At 44.8% G+C, this 22,063-nt stretch overlaps 1 protein-coding gene across 1 annotated transcript; it reads left to right on the forward strand.

Moving 5' to 3' along the window:
• Positions 1 to 4,594: 4,594 nt before the first annotated feature.
• LYPD5 (LY6/PLAUR domain containing 5) lies at positions 4,595 to 18,380 on the forward strand. The gene is given in 7 exon segments (XM_030874030.2): positions 4,595 to 4,834; positions 16,061 to 16,189; positions 16,733 to 16,909; positions 17,138 to 17,284; positions 17,532 to 17,670; positions 17,672 to 17,702; positions 17,704 to 18,380. Coding segments are annotated over 7 exon segments (756 nt in total). The 5' UTR covers positions 4,595 to 4,788; the 3' UTR covers positions 17,791 to 18,380.
• Positions 18,381 to 22,063: the final 3,683 nt, after the last annotated feature.

The following is a 22,063-nucleotide window of genomic DNA, read 5'->3' on the forward strand; positions in this document are numbered from 1 at the left end:
TTTCCTTTCTTTCTTTCTTTTTTAAATCGAGGTAACATTGGTTTATAACATTATATGTTTCATGTGTACAACATTATATTTCTACTTCTGTATACACTAAGGCATGCCTACCACCAAAAATTTAGCTTCCATCCCTGACTCTACAGTTGACCCCCTGTTGGGAAGCCAAGATATCGAGTAATATCCTCTGAACTGAGAAGGAACTTTGAGGCTGAAATATGAAGCAGGCCACTCCATAAAGGGCAATTATGAAGTTTATTATGGGTAACTTACATACAGGTGGGAAAGATCTGCTGGATGGATGATCCAGAAGCATTCGCAGCTGCACTCCATGTCATCGAAAAGGGCACAGGGGAGTTCAAAGGGGCCGAAGCTAAAAATAGAATCAGACTACCAAGTAAGAAGCATACCCACACTGACAAGAACTGCGGATTTTTCCTATCTCTGGGGGTCTCTTGACCATTGACCATCTGCATCAGCAAAGGCATTCTTCCAGTTTTCGTATCAGATGAAGGCAAGGGCAAAAATTGATAGGGAACTTATCTGGCTTGGGTGCATTCCTTGTGAGTAGGCTAAAGTTCAGTCACTCAGAAAAGGGAGAGGGTAGGACTGTGGGCCTGAGATGGAGTTGACAAAATGGAGTCAGTGTGGTGAAGCCACACACTCCCTTTAACCATTTCACCTTCCCGCACCCACCCCCTATTCCTTCCCCTCTGGCAACCACCACTCTATTCTCTATATCTAAACATTTGGTTTGATTTGGTTTGTTCATTTGTTTTTTGTTTCTTTTTCTATATCTCACATATGAGCGAAACCATATATTATTTGGTTTTCTCTGATTTATTTCATTTAGCATAATACCCTCAAGGTCCATCCATGTTGTTGCAAATGGCAGGATTTCACCTTTTATGGCTGAATAATATACCTGTGTGTTTGTGTGTGTATCTCCCACATGTTCTTTATCCATTCATCTGTTGATGGGCACTTAGGTTGTTTCCATATCCTGGCTATTAATAATAATACTAAGATGAACATAGGGGTGCATATATCATCTTCAAGTAGTGTTTTTATGTTCTTTGGACAAATACCCAGAAGTGGAATAGCTGGATCATATGGTAGCTCTATTCTTAATTTTTTGAGGAATCTCCCATCCTTTTCTCCAAAGTGGCTGCACCAATTTACAGTCCCACCAACAGTGTAGGAGGGTTCCATTTTCTCCAACACTTGTTATTTCTTGTCTTTTTGATAATAGCCTTTCTAACACATGTGAGATGATGTCTCATTGTGGTTTTCATTTGCATTTCCCTAATAATTAGTGATGTTGAACATCTTTTCATGTGCCTGTTGGCCATCTGTATGTCTTCTTTGGAAAAATGTCTATTCAGCTCCTCTGCCCATTTTTAAGTTGGATTGTTTAGGGTTTTTGTTGTTGTTGTTGTTGTTGAGTTGTATTAGCTTTAATTATTGGCCATGTGATTGAATTTGATCTGTAGCCTCCCCACCCCCGCCAAGGTAGAACCGATATCACATGGTTCAAATCCCCAACCCTGTAATCACACAGTTGGTCTTTCCAGCATGACTAGCCCCTATTCTGAAGCTATTGAGGGGTTCCCTGTGAATCACCTTATTAGCATAAACTCCAGTGTGATCTAAGGGGCTTATGAATAACAAAGACATTCTTATTACTCAGGAAATTCCAAGGATTTGGAGTCTCCCTCCCAGGAACCAGGCACAAAGGCCAGTCTACTTCTTTATCATTCAACACTGCTGCAAAGAAGACACAAATAGATTGAAATTAAGAGGACAGAAAAAGATATACCATACAAAAAGCAACCAAAATAGAGCTGAAGAGGTTAACAAATTAATAGATCTATGAAAGGATCAAAATAAACCGTTAAGTGAAAGGCCCAAATATAATGGAAAACTAATATCTGGGAAGTACATTATTTAATATAGTAGGAGAAAGATGGTTTATTCAATAAACAGAGTTAAGTAAATGGACTAACAGTATGTGTGTGGGAGTAATTATATACCAATTTTATTTTATATATATATACACACGTGTGCACACACACATTTACAATGCATGGAATAATTAAATGACTCAGTGAAAATCAGGTAAATATATACTTAAATTCTGATATAGGCATGGATTTTCTAAGCATAACACCAAAGATAAAAACACTAAAATACTGAGAGGTTTGACTTGATAATTATTTGTAAATATCCAAAAAAAAAGCCTGAATGGCAATAGTTATATTTTTAAAAATTGAATTGGGACAGAAAGTTTAATGTATATGATTGACAAACAGATGATAATTTTAACACAATGTGCCTGCTTCACTCAGTATTGTTTTTTTGTGTGTGTGTATGTTTTTTTTGGATTTTGTTGTTTTTTTTAATAAATTTATTTATTCATTCTTGGCTGCGTTGGGTCTTCGTTGCTGCACACGGGCTTTCTCTAGTTGTGGCGAGCGGGGGCTACTCTTCATTGCGGTGCGCAGGCTTCTCATTGTGGTGGATTCTCTTGTTGCGGAGCACAGGCTCTAGGCGCACAGACTTCAGTAGTTGTGGTACATGGGCTCGGTAGTTGTGGCTCGCGGGCTCTAGAGTGCAGGCTCAGTAGTTGTGGCGCACGTGTTTAGTTGTTCTATGGCATGTGGGATCTTCCCAGACCAGGGCTTGAACCCGTGTCCCCTGTATTGGCAGCCGGTTTCTTAACCACTGTGCCACCAGGGAAGCCCCAAGATCATCTATTTTGTAAAGAAATGGGATCATGCTATACATATTGTTCTGCTATTTCCCCTTTTCACTTGAACACAATTCCTCTACTTCATTTTATGTCAGGTATAGAGATTTAACTCCTTCTTTTTAATGTTGAATTATTATCTAACTGTCCACTAGTCACACTGGCTAACAAGCATTTGAAATGTGACTAGTTTGACTAAGGAACTACATATTAAAATTTTATTTAATTGTAATGATTTTAAATAGCCACAAATAGCTACCATGTTGTTCAGCATAGACTAACAATTCCTCAAAGGATAAACATTGAGGTTAATTTCAGTTCTTCAGTATTACAGACACGGCTTCAGTAAGCATTACTGTATCCACATCTTTTTCTTTCAAGTCAGCATTTTTGTAAGCTAGAATCTTATATGTAAAAATTCTGGTTGATTAAGGGTTTGCTTTCAGACATTGTGATAGATACTACCCAACTCAACTGTAAAAAGACTGTAGTCATTACCAACAGCTACCTATGAGCATTCTCATTCCCCCACATTCTCAACAATACTGTATACTATCAACATTTGTTTTTGATATTTGTTAAGTGAAAACATGGTAAATCATAAGTTTCCATTATCAATTGACTGCCTCAGCTCACAATGATAAGCTTAACCAAAAGACGGTGCTGGAGGGACATTGCAGGACGAGGAGGTAGGACTTTGGGAAGCTTCCCCATCCCCAGATCAACAAAACAATAAATCAGGCCCTCATTTGTAGTAACTGCCAATTCCCATGGTGTAAACAGTCCTGTCACCGCCAGTTTCTAGCTGCCAATGTGGTATCACTGAAGGTGGAGTTGGGAAGAGATGTACAGTGATACACCACGATATAATTATTTCCGCCCTACAGACACAATTGACATAATCTCAATAGCATAGATAATAGTTAGGAAGTGATTTGTTGGGTATTTATTACCTTAGTTTTCTAAATGCATTTATCGTAAGTCTACATAACTTTTAAATACAATCAGCCCTCCATATCATGGGTTCAGCATCCGTGGATTCAACCGTTAATCAAAAATATTTTAAAAATCCCAAAAAGTTCCAAAAAGCAAAACTTGAATTTGCTTCATGACAGCAACTATTTACATAGTATTAGGTATTAGGTACGTAATACCTAATACAAGTAATCTACAGATGACTTAATATATAGAGAAGGATATGCACAGGTCACATGCAAGTACTATGGCATTTTATAAAAGGGACTCCGGCATCCTCAGCACTATCCACAGTGAGTCCTGGAAGCAAACACCAGCAGATACTGGGGGACTACTGTAATGGTTGTGTTAACACGTCTCAATTTTTCTGAGAATCTAACCGTAGGGACCGGCTCCGGAACACTGCTACATCCATCTACAGCCATTCAGTCTGTCCCACGACTGTCACAGTAACACAGAGTCACACACACACACACACACACACACACACCCCACCTGCTGTGTCCCCAGTGCGGGTCCAGGAGCTGGCGCACCTCAGGGACCATCAGCCTACACTGGGCCTTCCGGAGCGCAAAGATGTTCAGGCACAAACGTGGTCAGGTAAGTACTACCGCTGGGGACTCACCCTAGACTCCCACGCCCAAGACGTCACTCACGCACGGCAGGCGCGAGCCGGCGCTTGCGCACTGCGAGCACCGACTACAACTCCCAGAAACCTCCGGGGCGGAGACGCCCCCCGGCCCTTGGGTTTCCGATGTCTCCTGCTTTTCCGGCTCTGGACTACATTTCCCACAGGCCACTGGGCCCCAATGACCGTCGGTCTCGGAAGTCCACCTAGAGCTTCCTCGTGGTTCTTGGGCTGCGCGTGTGAGCAGGTTCAGTGTAAAGAGAAATCATTGCGGGGCGTGGAGGGGAGGGCTTTGAGAACTCCGACCCTAGCCGGCGGTGGGAATGGACGGAGGGAAACGCTCCAGGTAAACGCGAGCTGTGACGGAGGTGATGGTGTGACAGACAAGAGGGGAGGGGTCGTCAAAACAGGTGAGGGTGTCTCCAGGCTGCGTGTGATGGAGAGTCAAGTATGCGACAGCGCTGGAGTGTGCTTCAGTGACGGTGAGGGACAGACGTGGTGTAGGGGTTGTGTGTGAACACTGCGCGTGGTAGAGCCAAGGATACGTCACGCTGTGTGAAAGGTGATATTGCATTTGCATGATTGTTCACGTGACGGGGCTGAGATATCCTGTGACAGATGGAATGGTGTGTGTGTGTGTGTGTGTGTGTGTGTGTGTAAGTGGGCATCTGTGCACACGAAATGGCCAGTGTATGTCTCTGTGACTGCATGTAAAATACGTTGTATACGTTTATCTGGTGACCATGACGGAGCTGGAGTGTTTCTCCGCGGCCGTGTGACAGAGTATACGTGTGTGTGCACCAGAGAGAAGAGAGATTGCAGTTTGTGTATGACAGGATCAGGATGAATGTGTGACTGTGGTGGAAGTGTGTTTTTGTGTCTATCATGACAGGGCGAGGGTATGAATGTGTTGTGTGGTTGTGACAGGTCTGGGGTGTATCAGTGATTGTGTGATACGTGTGTATGTATGACCATCTATGCGTGTGCGTCAGCATATATTTCTGTCACTATGTGTTACAGGCATTGTGTATGTTTGTTGGGTGGGTTGTTTTTTTTTTGAGTGGGTTCTTTTTTTTTTTTTTTTTTTGCGGTACGCGGGCCTCTTACTGCTGTGGCCTCTCCCGTTGCGGAGCACAGGCTCCGGGCGCGCAGGTTCAGCGGCCATGGCTCACGGGCCCAGCCGCTCCGCGGCATGTGGGATCCTCCCGGACCGGGGCACGAACCCGTGTCCCCTGCATCAGCAGGCGGACTCTCAACCACTGCACCACCAGGGAAGCCCGAGTGGGTTCTTTAGTATGATGTTTTCTTCTTCTTTTTAAAAAAAACACACACTCAATCCAAAGAAATAAGTTCATTTCAATTATTAGTTTGCTATGAGTTTTCATTATTATTATGAATCTCTGTTGATTATTTATCAAATGTCTTTTCTGTGTCTACAAATATGACCGTAAAATTTTTCCTCTTTATTTTGATAACACAGTAGAATACATGTTTTTGGTACATGGTAGAATACATAGATTTTTTAAAATGTTAAACCAACCTTACATTTTTGGAAGAAACCAACTAGGGCATGACATAAGATTTTTTTTCTAAGTTGCTGTCTACCTCTTTTAATATTTTGTTAGTACCTTGATTTATACTGCCAGCATGTTCTGGAAAACTCAGGCTGAGAAATGAGTGTAAAATTGATCCTGGGCTTGGAATACCAGGGTGCTTGGAGAAATCATCAAGGAAATTCTCTGGAGGATTGTAACTTCCATTCATGCATTGAAGAGTTTTTACAGATAAACCCAAAGTTAACATAAGGAAACAAGCCACCATGTATTACAGTAGCAAAAACAGCAAACAACATAAATAAAATGCCAAGAAATTAAGGTATGAATTTTATTGGGTACAGATAAAGATATGAACTCTATTGGGTACTTATGATATAAGTTCAAAGGAAGAGGAAACTAAAAAGGATGAAAATTATAGGCTTTGTCTATCTTGGGAAGTTAGAAAACAAAGAATAAAAGAATGAATAGGAGAAAATGGGTCAAAGCAAATTATAAGCATAAATTAATGAAGTAGAAAACACTGATGCAACAGAGAGGCTAAACGCCAACCACTGCTTAATTAAAGTGAGTATTTGAAGTGATGCACTTCTGAGGTGATTAATTAATAAAACAGAGAAAAGGCACAAATAAATAATATTAAGAAGGGAAAAGACTACACAAAAATAGAAGACTTTTTAATTAGAATAAATTTGAAAACAGATGGGAATTCCCTGGTGGTCCAGTGGTTAGGACTCAGCACTCTCACTGCTAGGAGTCAGGGTTCCATCCCTGATCGGGAACTAAGATCCCTCAAGCTGCACAGCATGGCCAACAACAACAACAACAAAATAGATGACATAACCAATTTCCTAGAAAGATACAACTTAAAGAATTGACAAGAAGAAATAGAGGGATTTCCCTGGTGGTCCAGTGGCTAAGACTCCGTGCTCCCAATGCAGGGGGCCAGGTTCAATCCCTGGTCAAGGAACTAGATCCCTCATGCATGCCACAACTAAGACCTGGTGCAGCCAAATAAATAAATAAATAAAGATGTTTAAGAAGAAGAAGAAATAGAAACTTTTACTAGGCAATTAACCACTAATGATATAGTATCAGTAGTTTAGGCTCTAAACTCTAATCATAACTAGGCTCAGATAATTGTGTAGAAGAATTTAATTAGGGAAGGGTTCAGACACATGTGCTATCTCATTCATATCCTCTCAGCCTCACCTGTGCCTGGGGCCTTGGGAAAATTGTTTCTCTTGATTCACTGATGGGGCAATCATCCCTGCATGAACTCTGGCCAATTCCACATGGGCACAACCCAGTGCCTGACCTCATGCTGGCACTGGGCACCTCTTGCCTCAAGCCACCTAGGCCCATCTGGTTGTGCTTTTATCTTGATCACACAAATAAAATAGATTCTCCAAAGGGTTTTAATAGATGTTGTGGCTCAAACCTGTAACTTCTTTATGGGTAAAAGTTCATGTTTGTAAATATTTCTCTTAGTTGGCCCTGTGGGTCTTCCTATGTTCTTCATTATTGTTGCAGTTATTGTGTGAATGGGAGATGAATGACCAAGTTTCAAATCATTTAGCCCTTTAAAAATAGCCTGAAGAACCTAAGTGTCCATCAACAGATAAGATGGATAAAGAAGATGTGGTATATATACAAGGGAATATTACTCAGTCATAAAAAAAGAATGAAATAATGCCATTTGTAGCAATATGGATGGACCTAGAGATTATCATACTAAATGAAATAAGTCAGAGGAAGACAAATATCATATGACATCACTTATATGTGGAATCTAAAAAATGATGCAAATGAACTTCTTTACAAAACAGAAATAGACTCACATAGAACACAAACTTATGGTTACCAAAGGGGAAAAGGCAGGGGGAGGGAGGGATAAATTAGGAGATTGGGATTAACAGATATACACTACTATGCATAAAATAGACAGCAAGGACTTACTGTATAGCATGGGGAACTATATTCAGTATCTTGTAATAACCTATAGTGGAAAAGAATCCGTAAAAGAATATATATATTTGAATCACTTTAATGTATACCTGAAACTAACACAACATTGTAAATCAACTCTACTTCAATTTTTTAAAAAAATAGCCTGCTGAGAGGGAAGAGGAGAGTCACATTAGGGAAAGATCCTTTGCTTACTACATGATTTATATTTATAAGTGAAGCAAAATGATATCTTCCATTTGCTTTTATTGGTTCAACAGTGATAGTTAAATAGAACAAAAGTAACACAAGTTATTCCCCTCCTTCTGTCCACACGGTTAATGCCCTTCCACACTGATTCTGGGCAAGCCTTGTGACTTGTTGGCCAGTGACATTAGCAAACATAACTTGAGCAGAGGCATGAAAAGCACTTCCTTATTGGAGGTTGCCCTTTCTCTCTGCCCTTTGGAAACATGTCATTTCCATGTGAAAAGTGTCCAGTCTAGCCTGCTGGAAGATGAGAGGCCATATGGAGGAGAACTGAGGCCTGACTGATAGCCAGCCGACTACCAGTCTCGTGAGTGAGACCATCCTAGATCATTCAGCCCATCAGCTGACCATAGAAACATAAGAGAGCCCAACAGAGATTGGTCAAGTCAGCCCATACCAGAAGAACAACCCAGGAGAAACAGAGGATCAGGAGATAAATAAAGGGCTTGTTGTTAACCCTTTTTGTTTGTTGTTTGTTATGCAGCAGAAGCTAATTGATGCAGAAACATAGATAGAATAAGCAAATGTTAATATAGTTGACCCTTGAACGATGCAGGGGTTGGGATGCCAACCCCACACACAGTCGAAAATCCATGTATAACTTTTGACTCCCCCCAAACTTAACTACTAATAACCTACTGTTGACCAGATGCCTTACCAATAACAAACATTCAGTTAACAGGTAATTTGTATGTTATATGTATTATACTGTATTCTTACAATAAAGTACGCTGGAGAAAAGAAAATGTTATTAAGAAAACCATAAGGAAGAGAAAATACATTACAGTATTGTTCTATATTTATCGGTACCATAAGTTTACTTGTCAGTTTACAAGATGAATGGTCTGTCAGTACCTACATCAATATTGTCTTATATGATACAAAGCACTGTAGATGTTATATGTATTACTAACACTAGACATCAAAAATAAAAAGATAATGTGAAAAAGCAATTCATATTTATTTACAGGTATAACATTATCATGCATTGATCACAAAGAAGCAGCAATATTGCTTTATGGTAGCCTAGAGTAATTGATACAATTGCTTTATGGTAGCCTAGCCTATATACTAATGAATGAATCATTATAAAATTTTTATGGCATACAGTATTACAGTCATATTCATAATACAGTATTGAGAACATTGTTACTTTAAAAAATAAACACCTATGATGATAGGCTGATACACAGTTTCCCCAGTTATAAGAGAGAGAGGCATACTGTACAATACTGTAATTCTTTGAAAGCAAAGTTATAAAACAGTGAGAAAACTAACACATTATTGATTTTATAATATCACCTTATGCCTATGTAAGGATAGACTAGTATCTACATATATTTGTGCATCCATGGCATACCTAACTTTAATTTTTTTCAATATTTCTAGGCTACATGGTTCATCTGTTAGTTTTTTCAAACTGTTGCAAATCTCCAAAATTTTTTTCCAATAAATTTTGAAAAAAATCCAAGTATAAGTGGACCTGCACAGTTCAAATCCATGTTGTTCAAGGGTCAACTGTACTTTAGATCTAGATGATAGGTATATGCATCATATTTGAACTAATTTTCAACACTTTTGCACCTGAAATTTCTCACAATAAAATTTAGGAAAATACTCTTTATTTTCATGATATTATGATTCTCTACCATTTCATATCATCTTTTTATTTCAAAGCTAATCAACTAAGCATTGCTTATATTAAGTTGATTCAAAATATTTACCTCTTGCCTCTAATTTAGATCTTTGTTCCTCAAAAAAGAGAATATTTAATAGTTCGTTATGAACATATTTTAGAAACTACACAGGGACTTCCCTGGTGGCGCAGTGGTTTAAAATCCACCTGCCAATGCAGGGGACACAGGTTCTATCCCTGGTCCGGGAGGATCCCACATGCCACAAAGCAACTAAGCCCATGTGCCACAACTACCGAGCCTGCGCTCTAGAGCCCACGAGCCACAACTACTGAAGCTCTCACGCCTAGAGCCTGCACTCCGCAACAAGAGAAGCCACCACAGTGAGAAGCCCGTGCACCACGATGAATAGTAGCCCCCGCTCACCGCAACTAGAGAAAGCCCACATGCAGCAACGAAGACCCAACACAGCCAAAAATAAATAAAATTTAAATTAATTAATTAAAAAGAAAACAATTATTGCTGGATGGACAGAGTCCCAGACTGCACTGATCCTTACATGCGAGCACTTTGGGGAATTTTGTCCAGTAGGTGATATATACTAAGACAGGGATGCACACATTTAGTAAACTGCTTAAACCAAATCTGGGGGGAACGTTATTTAAGAGGCCAGGTCTTTGTAAATGTGCATGGAAATGGAAAAGTGCGTGGAAGCTTACAGAATACAACAAAAGATCCTTGAAAAATTTCCAAGGCATTCTGTAATAGGGAAGAACAAATCTGACTCCATATTGGATGTGTTTCTTTTCCTTTAACCTTTGTATTCTATTGCTTTTGCTTCGAAGTAATCACTAAAGGGATGTCGCCTGTAGCTTAAAGTATACATAATGGCCCATCTCCTGGAACCCTGCCTCCCGTGTCTGAGTGTTAAGCTAAAATACCTTTGTTTAAGCTCACAGGAAACATCCTGACCAGGCCCTGACCTGTGAATGGCTGCAGGAAAGAAGAACCAGCAACTATTTGCAACACCTTATCACCTTTTTCACTTTACCTCCTCACCTCCCCCACTTTGTTCTATAAAAGAAACTAGCATCCAAACCTGGGCAAGATGGTTCTTTAGGACGCTAGTCCACCACCTACTCAGTATGCTGGCTTTCTGAAAAAAGTTGCTATTCCTGGCCCCAGCAACTTGTCTCTCCATTTACTGGTCTGTCCTGCAGCAAGCAGTATGAGCTTGGACTTGGTAACAATTGGACTGACCCACGTAGACGCTCAAACACCGGGCAGTTGAGGACATCCACACGGATGCTCCTGTAGGTGGTTGGGGCTGGGCAGAGACTCTAGGTAACACCCCCGATCTGCCTCCTTTCTCTCTTCTTGAAGGAGCAAATCCTTGTGCTGCCCATCCTTTAAACTGGATAGTGAATAATGCAGCAAAAATTTCTATACCACTGAATTTTAAAATATCATTCAAGCACTCTACAGCTACTCTTCAGCTTCTAATAAATGTTGGAATATATTGAAAATACATGTATCGCAAATAAATTTGAAACTATTCAATATGCAAATATGTTGATTTGGTGACATCATATGACTAAGAATTCAACTCGAGGTAGTGGTTAAACACCCTTTTAGAAATTGTACGTTACGTTCCTGAAGATTGCATCTTAGAACATAAGCCAAAGTTACACTTTGAAAATCACCAACTTTTAAATGTTGTTTTAAGGAAAATTAATATTTTGAGAAAATAATGAAGGCATCTAATTCAATGCCCTTAAGAGCACCAAAGGGGGTAAGAATAACATAGGATTAGTAGATATGTTAAAAATTGTTGAGTCTGGGTGGTGGGTATGCTATTCTCTGTATGCTTGTGTGTGTTTGAAAATTTCTACAGTAAAAAGTTTTAAAAATAGCTCTTTAATGGCTACCACAGAGCATCCTCCATTTTCTCCAATCTCTCAAATAATTAATCACTTAATTACAAAGCTTAATTACTAAAACGTGATTACAAAAAAAAAAAAAGAATTTCTGGGTTCATAGGGAGCTTCGAGTTCATGCTCTGTGCATGGTTGCAAGAGCCCTGCCAAAATCTCTAGACCTAGATCACTGGGTCTCCATTGGATTACCTGGATGAAATAAAATTTATATTTTATGGCAAGACAAGAAAAATTTAAACATAAAATTATTTTCTACCAGTTTGGGCCTCTGCCTTTCCCTTTAGTGTGTATTGTACATCTGCATTGAACAGGCTTCCTTAGGGGATAATGTTCCTTCTTAATCTTGTAAGGGATCACAGTAACCCACTACTTGCTTTGTACATACAGATCTGGATTGTATAAACTGTCAATACATCATTTGTTGGATAACTCTTTGCCTCAAAAGCTTATATAACTGTGCTTTGACCTCTAATGGGCAGAACAGTCCTCAGAGCTTTCTGAAAGACTGTCTCCCAGGTTATAATCCTCAGGTTGGCTCGAATAAAATTTTCCATTTCTTTCTTAGATTGACCATTGATTTTTTTTTCATCGACAGCCTCCTGCAGTGGGACACACACACACACACACACACACACATAGGCTCACACACTAAATGGGCTGGTCAGCCAACTCTTCAAGCCTCAGTCTCTGAAACTGTGAATACCTCCAATGCCCCCACCTTCCACAGGGGCCTCAGAAAACCCAGCCTCCTTTCCCGGCCAGTCTCTACTCTCCAGGGGTTGTTAGCTCCACCCTCTCCCTGAAGGGCCAGACCCTGACAGAGAGGCAGGAACAGGAGAAACAGGAAAAATAATTTGGATACAAAACAGGTTCAGGGAAGTGAGGCCTGTTGGGAGGAGCAGGGTTTTGGCAAAACGAGGGTGAGTCCAGAACCCTAGTGAGTGTCCACAGTTCCTGGGTGTTTGCTGTCAAAGAAAAATCGCACCGAACAAAGTTAAACAGGCACAGGAGACTTTATTCAAGACTATGGCAATAAGAGAGAGAGACTGAACTCAACTCCACTGAAACAAAAGGTGGGAGGGGTTTTCAGCTGGATAAGCTAGTGGGAAAATGCCAGAGACGGAGGGGAGGTTGGTGCATGGGATGGTCCAGCACCCTGACTTACTCCTGAGTTTACAAATGTTTTTCTCTGTAATTAGGCATCTGTGTTTGCTAACTGCCACTTATTCAAGTTCGGCTCCTACCCTCCAACAGAGCCTGAGGGTCAGGGGTGCTATCTTCCTTGATGATGACATTTTGGAGGGGTGGCTCCCAGGTCCCCTGAGAAAGACATTCCTGGGCTGTAAAACTGGCAAGAGGCTGGGAGAAAATTTACCTACATTTCAAAGGGACAGAGAAAGAATCGGCAATGACAAGTTTTCTAAAGTAAATGCTCTAAGGAAAGGGAAATTGGGGGCGTGAAGTCAGGAAGAAGCCCGTGTCAAGTTTAGTCAAGCTCAGGAGACCGTTAAGGCTGTCGTGGTCACCGCTATTGTGTCCCCTCTGCCCATTCATCTGGGGGTTCGTGACCCTAGGTCTCTGCACATGCCTGGTACCCACCCTGCATGGCACGGTGAGTAGGTGTGATCCCAGCAGGCAGTGCCTCCAAGCGCAAGAAGCAAGGCAGATCAGGAGATGCCAATTTGGCATCAGCTCCCACTACCCTCGATAGCATCCATCTGGAAGTTCCCATCTGCCTGGTGTCTGAGTGTCCACATGGGTTTGGCTGAATCCTCAGGGGACAGTGTATCCCTCCAGTTGTCTGCCTGTGTCTCTATCTCCTCCGATGTTTTAAAATTCATTCATTTCAAAGTCTAATAAAAAATGTATTAAACACCTTCTGTGGGCATGTCCTGTTCATCAAGTCTGCGTTTGTCTGCGTGTCTACATCTGCATCTGTCCACACCGGATGTGTCTGTCTTTTTGCATCCCATGTGTAACTGCCTCTCTGGGAGTCTCTATCTCCCTGTCAGTTTGTTTCTAAGTTCCTCGATTCACTCATTCCTACAACATCACAAACATCCCCTGAGGCCTCTGAGGAGTTCACAGCCTGATGCAGTGACAGACACTAGCCCAACCCAGGGTGACCAAGGCTGGGAGACGGAGGTATTTGAGGCTGAACGTGGGTGGATGATTGTAGGCGGGCGTGGCAGGTCAGAGAAGTCTTCAAGGAGGAGGTGATGTTTGTGTCTCTGGGTCTGGAGACGTGGGCCCATATAGATGGTATGTGTTGGGATAGAGGAAGAGAAGAGAAATCAAGAGGCCGTGAGTGCCAACCTCAGACTAGAACACAGTGTTGGGGAACAGGGTAGAAAGAGAGCCTGCAAAACGCGAATCCCCCCAAAGTTAAGGGTTACAGGCCCCTAGCTCCCTCCTCCCTCAGATCCAGGAGTCCAGGCCCCATCATGATTATCTAGGAGGAAACGAGCCCAAGCAAGGGAGGGCGGGGGTGGAGGAATGCCTGCCGGCCTGGGGCTTTGCTGGGAGAACCAGCCACGCAGAAATCAGAGCAGAAGCTGTCCTCGGTGTCTCCACTCAGGTCCACAACCTGGCAATGGGGGGCCCCAGAGCCACCCTGCTGTGCCTCTTTGGGGCTGTCCTCTGTCTCACAGGTATTCAGACTTTTGAGTCCAGTGGTAAGAGGGCAGTTGGGTGGGAGATAGCTGGACTCTCCTGGGTCTGAGGGAGCAGAGAGTGGGGGGCGGATTCCAGGGACTCAGGGAGGAGCGAACTAGGGGCCCTGATTCCTGGGTCTGAGGGAGAAGGGGCTGGGGGCCCGGACTCCTGCGTCTTGGTTGGGAGAGGCCTGGAGACTGTGTCCTCTCCAGTTCTCTTCCCCTCCTCTGTTCTTTCCATATCACTCATTTCCTCCAGCGTCTCTGTTCCACTACTCCAGCCTTTCTCATCCTCTTTGCCCATGTCCTCATTCAAAGGTACCTCTGGGGAGCCATGGGGGCTCTTTCCAGAACTGGCAGGAAACCTTGGCCTCATCCTCAGGCAACCCCTTCCCCTAGTTTGCGTAAGGACAGGGACATAGTCATATCAGGACTGAAGTGGCTACAAAGGCAGGGAATTTGAGAGGTGGGAAGGAGGTTATGCCTGCATATAACAACTTTGTGTGTGTGCGCACAGGCACGTGCACACGCTCGTCCACGGAAGAGAGTTCGATTTCTCTGTGTGTCCATGTGTCAGGGTGTCCTGTGGGTCTCTGTGCTTGTGTGTGTTTATCTGTACCAGGTTTTGATGTCTGGGTGTTTGAACAAATGCTTTTATGGGTCTGTTTATCTCTGAGCCTCACTTTCTTTTTAAAAGAGATGTGTGTATAATTTTGCATCTCTGTTTCTCTTTGTGTTTGTGCATCTCTATGACTGGTGGGCCTGTATTTCTCTCTGTGTATGTGTGTTTGGGTATTTTGATGTGTATCTGTCTCTGTGTATCTGTTGTGTGTCTCTATGTATCTTGCATCTGAATATGATTTTAAATTGTTTGTTTTTGTAGCCCTCTTTTTTGGCTATCTCTAACTTCGCCTGATTTCAGGGTCTCATTTTATTTGTATGTCTGTGATTCTTGGGTCTGTATTTGTCTCTCTCTGGGTATGACTTCCTGTGTTCCTGGGTCTGTGTGTTGTGATTATTTCCGTATCCACACAGTTTTCTGTCTGTGAGTGTGATTTTGCATGTGTGAGATCCTGTGCCTTGGTTTCCGGGGTTTCTATTGGAGGGTCTGGGTGGTACTCGTTTTGCTTGTAAATGTAGAACTCAGTGTGAATGCATTCAGGATACTCTGTGAATATTTGTGAGATCTGCATGAGCCTGTGTCAATTTTGTTATTTTGTGTTTACGTCAGTGTTTAAGTGTTCTGTGCGTGTGTGTACCTGTATTGCTAGGGGCTGGCTCTGTGTGCATTTGTAGCATGAGATTGTACATCCCAGTGCCTATACTGGAGTGTTTGTTTTCCATCAGTGACCTTTTAGTGCTACTGGATATCATGAGTATAGTTGGGAAAGGGATAGGCAGGACAGGAGTGAATCACTTCCTCCTTTATCAAAATCTTGGAGGGCTTCCTGGAAGAGGATGGAGATTCGGAAGAGCCTGGGGAAAAAAAACCTGGACTGGCAGGTGCAGATGCCATTGCTGTGCCAAGAGGTAGACACAGCCATGACCAGCCACAGCAGCAGCCCCTGCTTCTTTCAAGGCAACAAGGCCTGTCTCCCCTCAGAGCAGAAGAGCCTGGCCCATGTGGCTGTCATATGCAGAGTGGAGCCTGATTCCTTGCACAGGCTCATCCTTGGCCTGTTCCACTCACTCCACCCCTGCTCCTCTCCCCAGGGTCCCAAGCCCTGCAATGCTACAGCTTTCAACACTTCTACTTCGGGCCCTTTGACCTCAGTGGCATGAAATTCCTCAATGTCTCCTGTCTCCTCGGATGCTCCGAGGCTGTCTTATCCCTGAACACTGGTGAGGGGCAGGAAACACACAAAGAAAGGGCGGGAGCGGGGGACAAGGACAAGGATGAAAGACTAGACGGGGTGGGGGGGATGGGGGTGGAGGAGCAGACAAGGGGTTGGGAAGGAACTGGGTAGAAGAGGGGAGGGAAGGTCAGGATAGAGATGCAGAAGTGGGGGTTGGAGAAGGGGTAGGACGAAGGAGGGGATGGGGGGGCAGGAGGTGGGAGGAGGAGACAGTGGGGGGCCAGGAAGAGGAGGTGGGAGAGGGGCAGAAAAGCGGAAGAGGGGAAGGAGAGAAAAGGAGGAGGAGGAAAGGGTTGGTGATGAGAGGAGAGGGGGAGGCGGTGTAGAGGGAAGCAGAGTATGACAGGGAGCGAGGGACTAAAGAGAAGGGCAGGGCTGGAGGGAGAAGCCAGGTTGAGTGAGAAGCGAGAAGACAGAGGAGCAAGAGACTTGAGACTAGAGGGAGAGAGGTGGAGAGGAGGGGGCGTGGGAGAGGAGGAGAAGGGCTGAGGGGGAGGCAGCGCGCCAGACCCCATCCCCTCGCTCCCAGGGTACCGCGCCTCAATGACCATGGTACAGAAGGGCTGCTGGACAGGCCCGGCTACGGGCCAGATGCAGTGGAATGACAAGGCGCTGCCGCCTAACTACTCGGTGGTGCGCGGCTGAGGGACCGACCTTTGCAACGCGAACTTCCAGACCCACGACTCCCTCGCCAACCTGGGCCGAGGTATGCGAGAGGCGGGGCTGGGTGTGGGGCGGGACTGTACGGGGCTGGGAGGGGCCCCGGCCCGCGCGCGCGCCCGGGGAGGGGTGTGGTCTCCGTTGGGCTCCTCCTCCCGGCGCGCTGGGATTCCAGCGCCCCAGTCGGGCCAGACGGGAGCCCTGGCGCAATGCACAACCCGCACGACCGTACCGAGGACCGTTACCTGAGTGTGCGTCCACGCTCTCTTGCCAGCGCCCAACCCGCCGACGCTCAGCGGCCCCAAGTGCTACTCCTGAGTGGGGATCCACCCGGAGGACTGCACCCCGGAGAAGTTCTGGCGGGTCCAGTGTCACCAGGACCAAAGCATCTGCCTCCAGGGCAATGGCAGCATGACCTTTGGTGAGAGGCTGGGAGGGTGAGAGGGCCTGGGCAAGGGGTGTGGAGGCAGGGCAGGGCTGACAGGGAGACACGGCCCTGGTCTAAAGAAGGAGGCATGGTCCTGGACTGAGGGAGGAGGCATGGCTCTGGTCTAAGGAGGGGACTGGAAGTAAGTCTGAGGACCCAGTCATGGCTGTGATCTCTGAGGTGGAGGTTCAGGTGCAGCTGCCTCCCTCGGTTCTGACCCTCCTCACTGCCCGCCTCCCAGGCAATTTCTCAGTCCCTGTGTACATCAGAACTTGCCACCGGCCCTCCTGCACCACCCAGGGCACCACCAGCCCGTGGACAAACATCGACCTCCAGGGCTCCTGCTGTGAGGGGCACCTCTGCAACAAGGACTCCATCAGCCTTCACCAGCGCCTCGGGCACCGTCCCTCCTGGGGCGCCCCCCCACCGTCATAGTCCTTCTCCTCATGGCTACCCTGCTGGCTAGCACTCTGGGAGGCCCCCTCGGGCTCTCCTCATAGCCCCTCCAGCCCCTTCCTGAGCAGGATGCTGGGGGCAGGGCACACGCGCCCTCTTCTCACTGCTTCAGTTCCTGGAATGTGGAAAATAAGAGCTGCACTCCCGTGTCTCTCTCTCTCTCTCTCTCTCTCTCTCTCTCTCTCTCTCTCTCTCTCCCCCTCCCTCCCGCTTCCCTACTAACGCCCAGCCCTTACCTGGTCAGCAGGCCTGGGAGAAATTGGGCAAGGTCCCTAGCATCCCAGGGTGGGGAGAAACAGCCACATCCCACCCCGCATGCAGAGCAAACCTGATCATAGATCCTGCTTGCTGAGCACCAACCAGGCCCAGGCGCACCACAACCCCATTTCCTGGTTGTGGGTTTCCTGGTCCTAGGCTCTCCCTCCAGAGCCTGGAGCCAGGCTGCATGGGTTCGAATTCCAGCTTCAGCATTTTGCCTGTGGGTGACCTTGGGCAAGTTACTTAATCTCACTGAGACTATGTTTCCTAACTTGTCAGGCAGAGGTGAAAATAAAACCTACAGTAATGACAAGGTCCTACTTCACAGTGGTTGTGGGCGGGATTTAATGAATTCCCTCTCTTTGTCGTCTTGATCTGTGATCATCTGTTTGAATATTTAGTCATTTAAAAATACTCATTCAACACCTACTTATTGCTGTCTGCTAACTGCAGTGCACGAGAAATATCTGGTTTGGGTAAGAGGGAAAAGGCAGTGAAAAAGTAGAATGGGGGCTGCCCTGGTGGCGCAGTGGTTGAGAGTCCGCCTGCCGATGCAGGGGACGCGGGTTCGTGCCCCAGTCCGGGAAGATCCCACATGCCGCGGAGCGGCTGGGCCCGTGAGCCATGGCCGCTGAGCCTGCGCGTCCGGAGCCTGTGCTCCGCAACGGGAGAGGCCACAACAGTGAGACGCCCGCGTACCGCAAAAAAAAAAAAAAAAAGTAGAATGGATGCTATTGATAAAATTTTAATTTATGAAGGAACCTTCCTACACTGTTGGTGGGAATGTAAAATGGTGCAGCCACTATGGAGAACAAAAACTAAAAACAGAACTACCATATGGCCCAGCAATCCCACTCCTGGGCATATACCCAGAGAAAACCATAATTCAAAAAGATACATGCACCCCAATGTTCACTGCAGCACTATTTGCAGTAGCCAAGACATGGAATAGACCTAAATGTCCATCAACAGATGAATGAATAAAGAAGATGTGGTATATACATACAATGGAATACTACTCAGCCATAAAAAAAGAATGAAATAATGCCATTTGCAGCAACATGGGATGACCTAGAGATTATCATACTAAGTGAAGTAAGTCAAACAGAGAAAGGCAAATATCATATAATATGGCTTATATGTGGAATCTAAAAAAAAATGATACAAATGAACTTATATACAAAACAGAAATAGACCCACAGACGTAGAAAACAAACTTATGATTACCAAAGGGGAAAGGTGGGGGAAGGGATAAATCCTAATTTAACATATACACACTACTATATATAAAATAGATAACCAACAAGGTCCTACTGTATAGCACAGGGAAGTATATTCAATATCTTGTAATAAACTATGATGGAAAAGAATGTGAAAAAGAATATATAAATATTATATATATATCCTATATATATATAATGATGTGTGTGTGTGTATATATATATATATACACACATCATTTTGCCATACACCTGAAGCTAACGCAACATTGTAAATCAACCATACTTCAATTAAAAAAATTAATTAGGACTTCCCTGGTGGCGCAGTGGTTGAGAATCTGCCTGCTAATGCAGGGGACACGGGTTCGAGCCCTGGTCTGGGAGGATCCCACATGCCGCGGAGCAACTAGGCCCGTGAGCCACAACTACTGAGCCTGTGCGTCTGGAGCCTGTGCTCCGCAACGGGAGAGGCCGCGATAGTGAGAGGTCCACGCACCGCGGTGAAGAGTGGCCCTCGCTTGCCACACCTAGAGAAAGCCCTCGCGCAGAAACGAAGACCCAACACAGCCAAAAATAAATAAATACATTAATTAATTTCTTAAAAAGTCCCTTTAAAAAAAATTAATTTATGAACATCAGGACCACCACCGATAATCTTTATATAAAATAATAAAGGGAAAGAACAGGCAGGATTAAAAGATATGGATAGACAAATATATGAAAAGATAAAAATAAAGGGAGAAAGGAGGGAAGGAAGCAAAGAAGCAAGGAAAGGAAGAAGGAAAAAAAAAGCAAAGAAGAAAATATGCATATCTAATACAGTTTGCATTTCTGTAACTGGTCACAAGGCCATAGTTGAAATGTTTAATTTCCTTCTTCCGTTACTCATTCCAAGTGTCCTTTGCCCTCAGCTGGCTGGTGTTATTTATCAAGTTGGGCAACCGAAACCCTCATTCCTGAAAGGTCTAAATCCTTAGTGGTCCTGCATGTTTTTGAGGGGGTTACATATACTATGGGACATGAAATCTCTAAGGAGTGCTCCAGAGAATGCCTTGGGTTCCAGACACGGCCTTCCTTGGATCCACTCTGCAGGAGGAACCCAATTTCCCCTTAGTAATTGAGATCAGTCATCCCAGCAAATAATCTTCTTCTTTGCCCATTGGTTCAGTGGAGTGAGGAGCCCTAAAAGGCCAGGTGAACGTCTCACCTTCCCACTCAGTGGAAGCATTGCTGTGTCCTCTAGTGGAAGCAGGAAGCATTCTTTCCTTGGGAACCAAAACCTCCAAACCAGCAGAGCTCAAAGTCATGGGGATGGGAGGCAGAAGTTCTGCAAGGGGCTTCCGTGGTGGCGCAGTGGTTGAGAGTCCGCCTGCCGATGCAGGGGACGCGGGTTCGTGCCCCGGTCCGGGAAGATCCCACATGCCGCGGAGCGGCTGGGCCCGTGAGCCATGGCCGCTGAGCCTGCGCGTCCGGAGCCTGTGCTCCGCAACGGGAGAGGCCACAGCAGTGAGAGGCCCGCGTACCGCAAAAAAAAAAAAAAAAAGGAAGTACTTGGGCTGGAAGCGCTGGCAGGTAGAGAAAAAAAACCTCTGACTGGGGGTTAGGGCATCAGGAGTGATTTCATAGAGAACGGAGCCTGTGCTGGGTCGTGTATGATGAGGGGCGTCACCAGGTGGACAGAATGAGGAAGAGCATTCCAGACAGAAGGGCCAGCCCACACAAGCTCATGAAAGGAGATACTTGGTTTGTTTGCTTTTTATCATTATTATTATTGAAGCACAGTTGATTTACAATGTTATGTTAATTACTGCTGTACAGCAAAGTGATGCAGTTATACACATATATACATTCTTTTTTAAATATGTTTTTCTATTATGGTTTAACATAGGATATTGAATATAGCTCTCTGTGCTGAAGAGTAGGACTTGTTATCCATCCCTTTTATAAAAGCTTACATCTGCTAACCCCAACCTCCCAATCCATCCCTCCCCCAACCCCCTCCCCCTTCACAACCACCAGTCTGTTCTCCATGTCCTTGATTCTAGGAAACACTTGTTAAATGGCAGAGGGACAGCAGGACAGAAGCAGGAACAAGTAAGAGACAGAGGGAGCTGCAGGGAGGCACAGTCAGCAAACATTTATAACCTATTCTTCTGAGCCGGTGACGCCAGGGACCCAGCAATGAGTCAGACCCAACCCTGTCCTCCTGGTCTGGAAAGAGTCAGTCACAAACCCGGAGGCTGATTGTTGGTAAATCATAAAGTATGGAGGTCTAGGGGAGCTCCAAAGAGGAAGACCAGGGAAGGCTTCTGATAGGAACGAATCTCTGAGAAGACACTTAAGTGACAAGTAGGAATTGGCAAAGGAGAAGGAGGAAGGGCGGAGTGCAGAAAGGCTTGGTCTGTGTACAAAATGTGAGAAAAGATGAGGATGAAGTGATGGCAGCGCTCCTGAGGGGCTTAAAATGTCAGATGAAGCTAAAGTTTCCTGAACTTATTCTGCAGCCAGTGGGGATCCATGGAAGGGCTTCGAGCAGGGGAGAGGTATGGTCGAAGCCAGGGGATGGGAAGCTCTCCCTGTGAGCACGCAGGGGACAGACTGGGGGAGTGAGACTGAAGGTAGGGACACCAAGGAGAGGCTGGTGATGGGGTCTCTCATTCATGGTCTCCAGGGTCAGGGGCCACTTAGTGTTGAGGGGCTTGGAGGGAGAAGGAAGGAGTGAGAAAACAGTGTGTCAGGGCTGAGGAGTAAAGTCCCTTATGCATGAGGATTGTGGCTTCCTCTGGAGATTGGGAAGAAGGCGGTGGTCATAAAGAAGTACACAGGAAGATTCTGGGGA

The sequence above is a fragment of the Globicephala melas genome, chromosome 19 (genome assembly GCF_963455315.2).
Source record: "Globicephala melas chromosome 19, mGloMel1.2, whole genome shotgun sequence".
NCBI classification, from domain to species: domain Eukaryota; kingdom Metazoa; phylum Chordata; class Mammalia; order Artiodactyla; family Delphinidae; genus Globicephala; species Globicephala melas.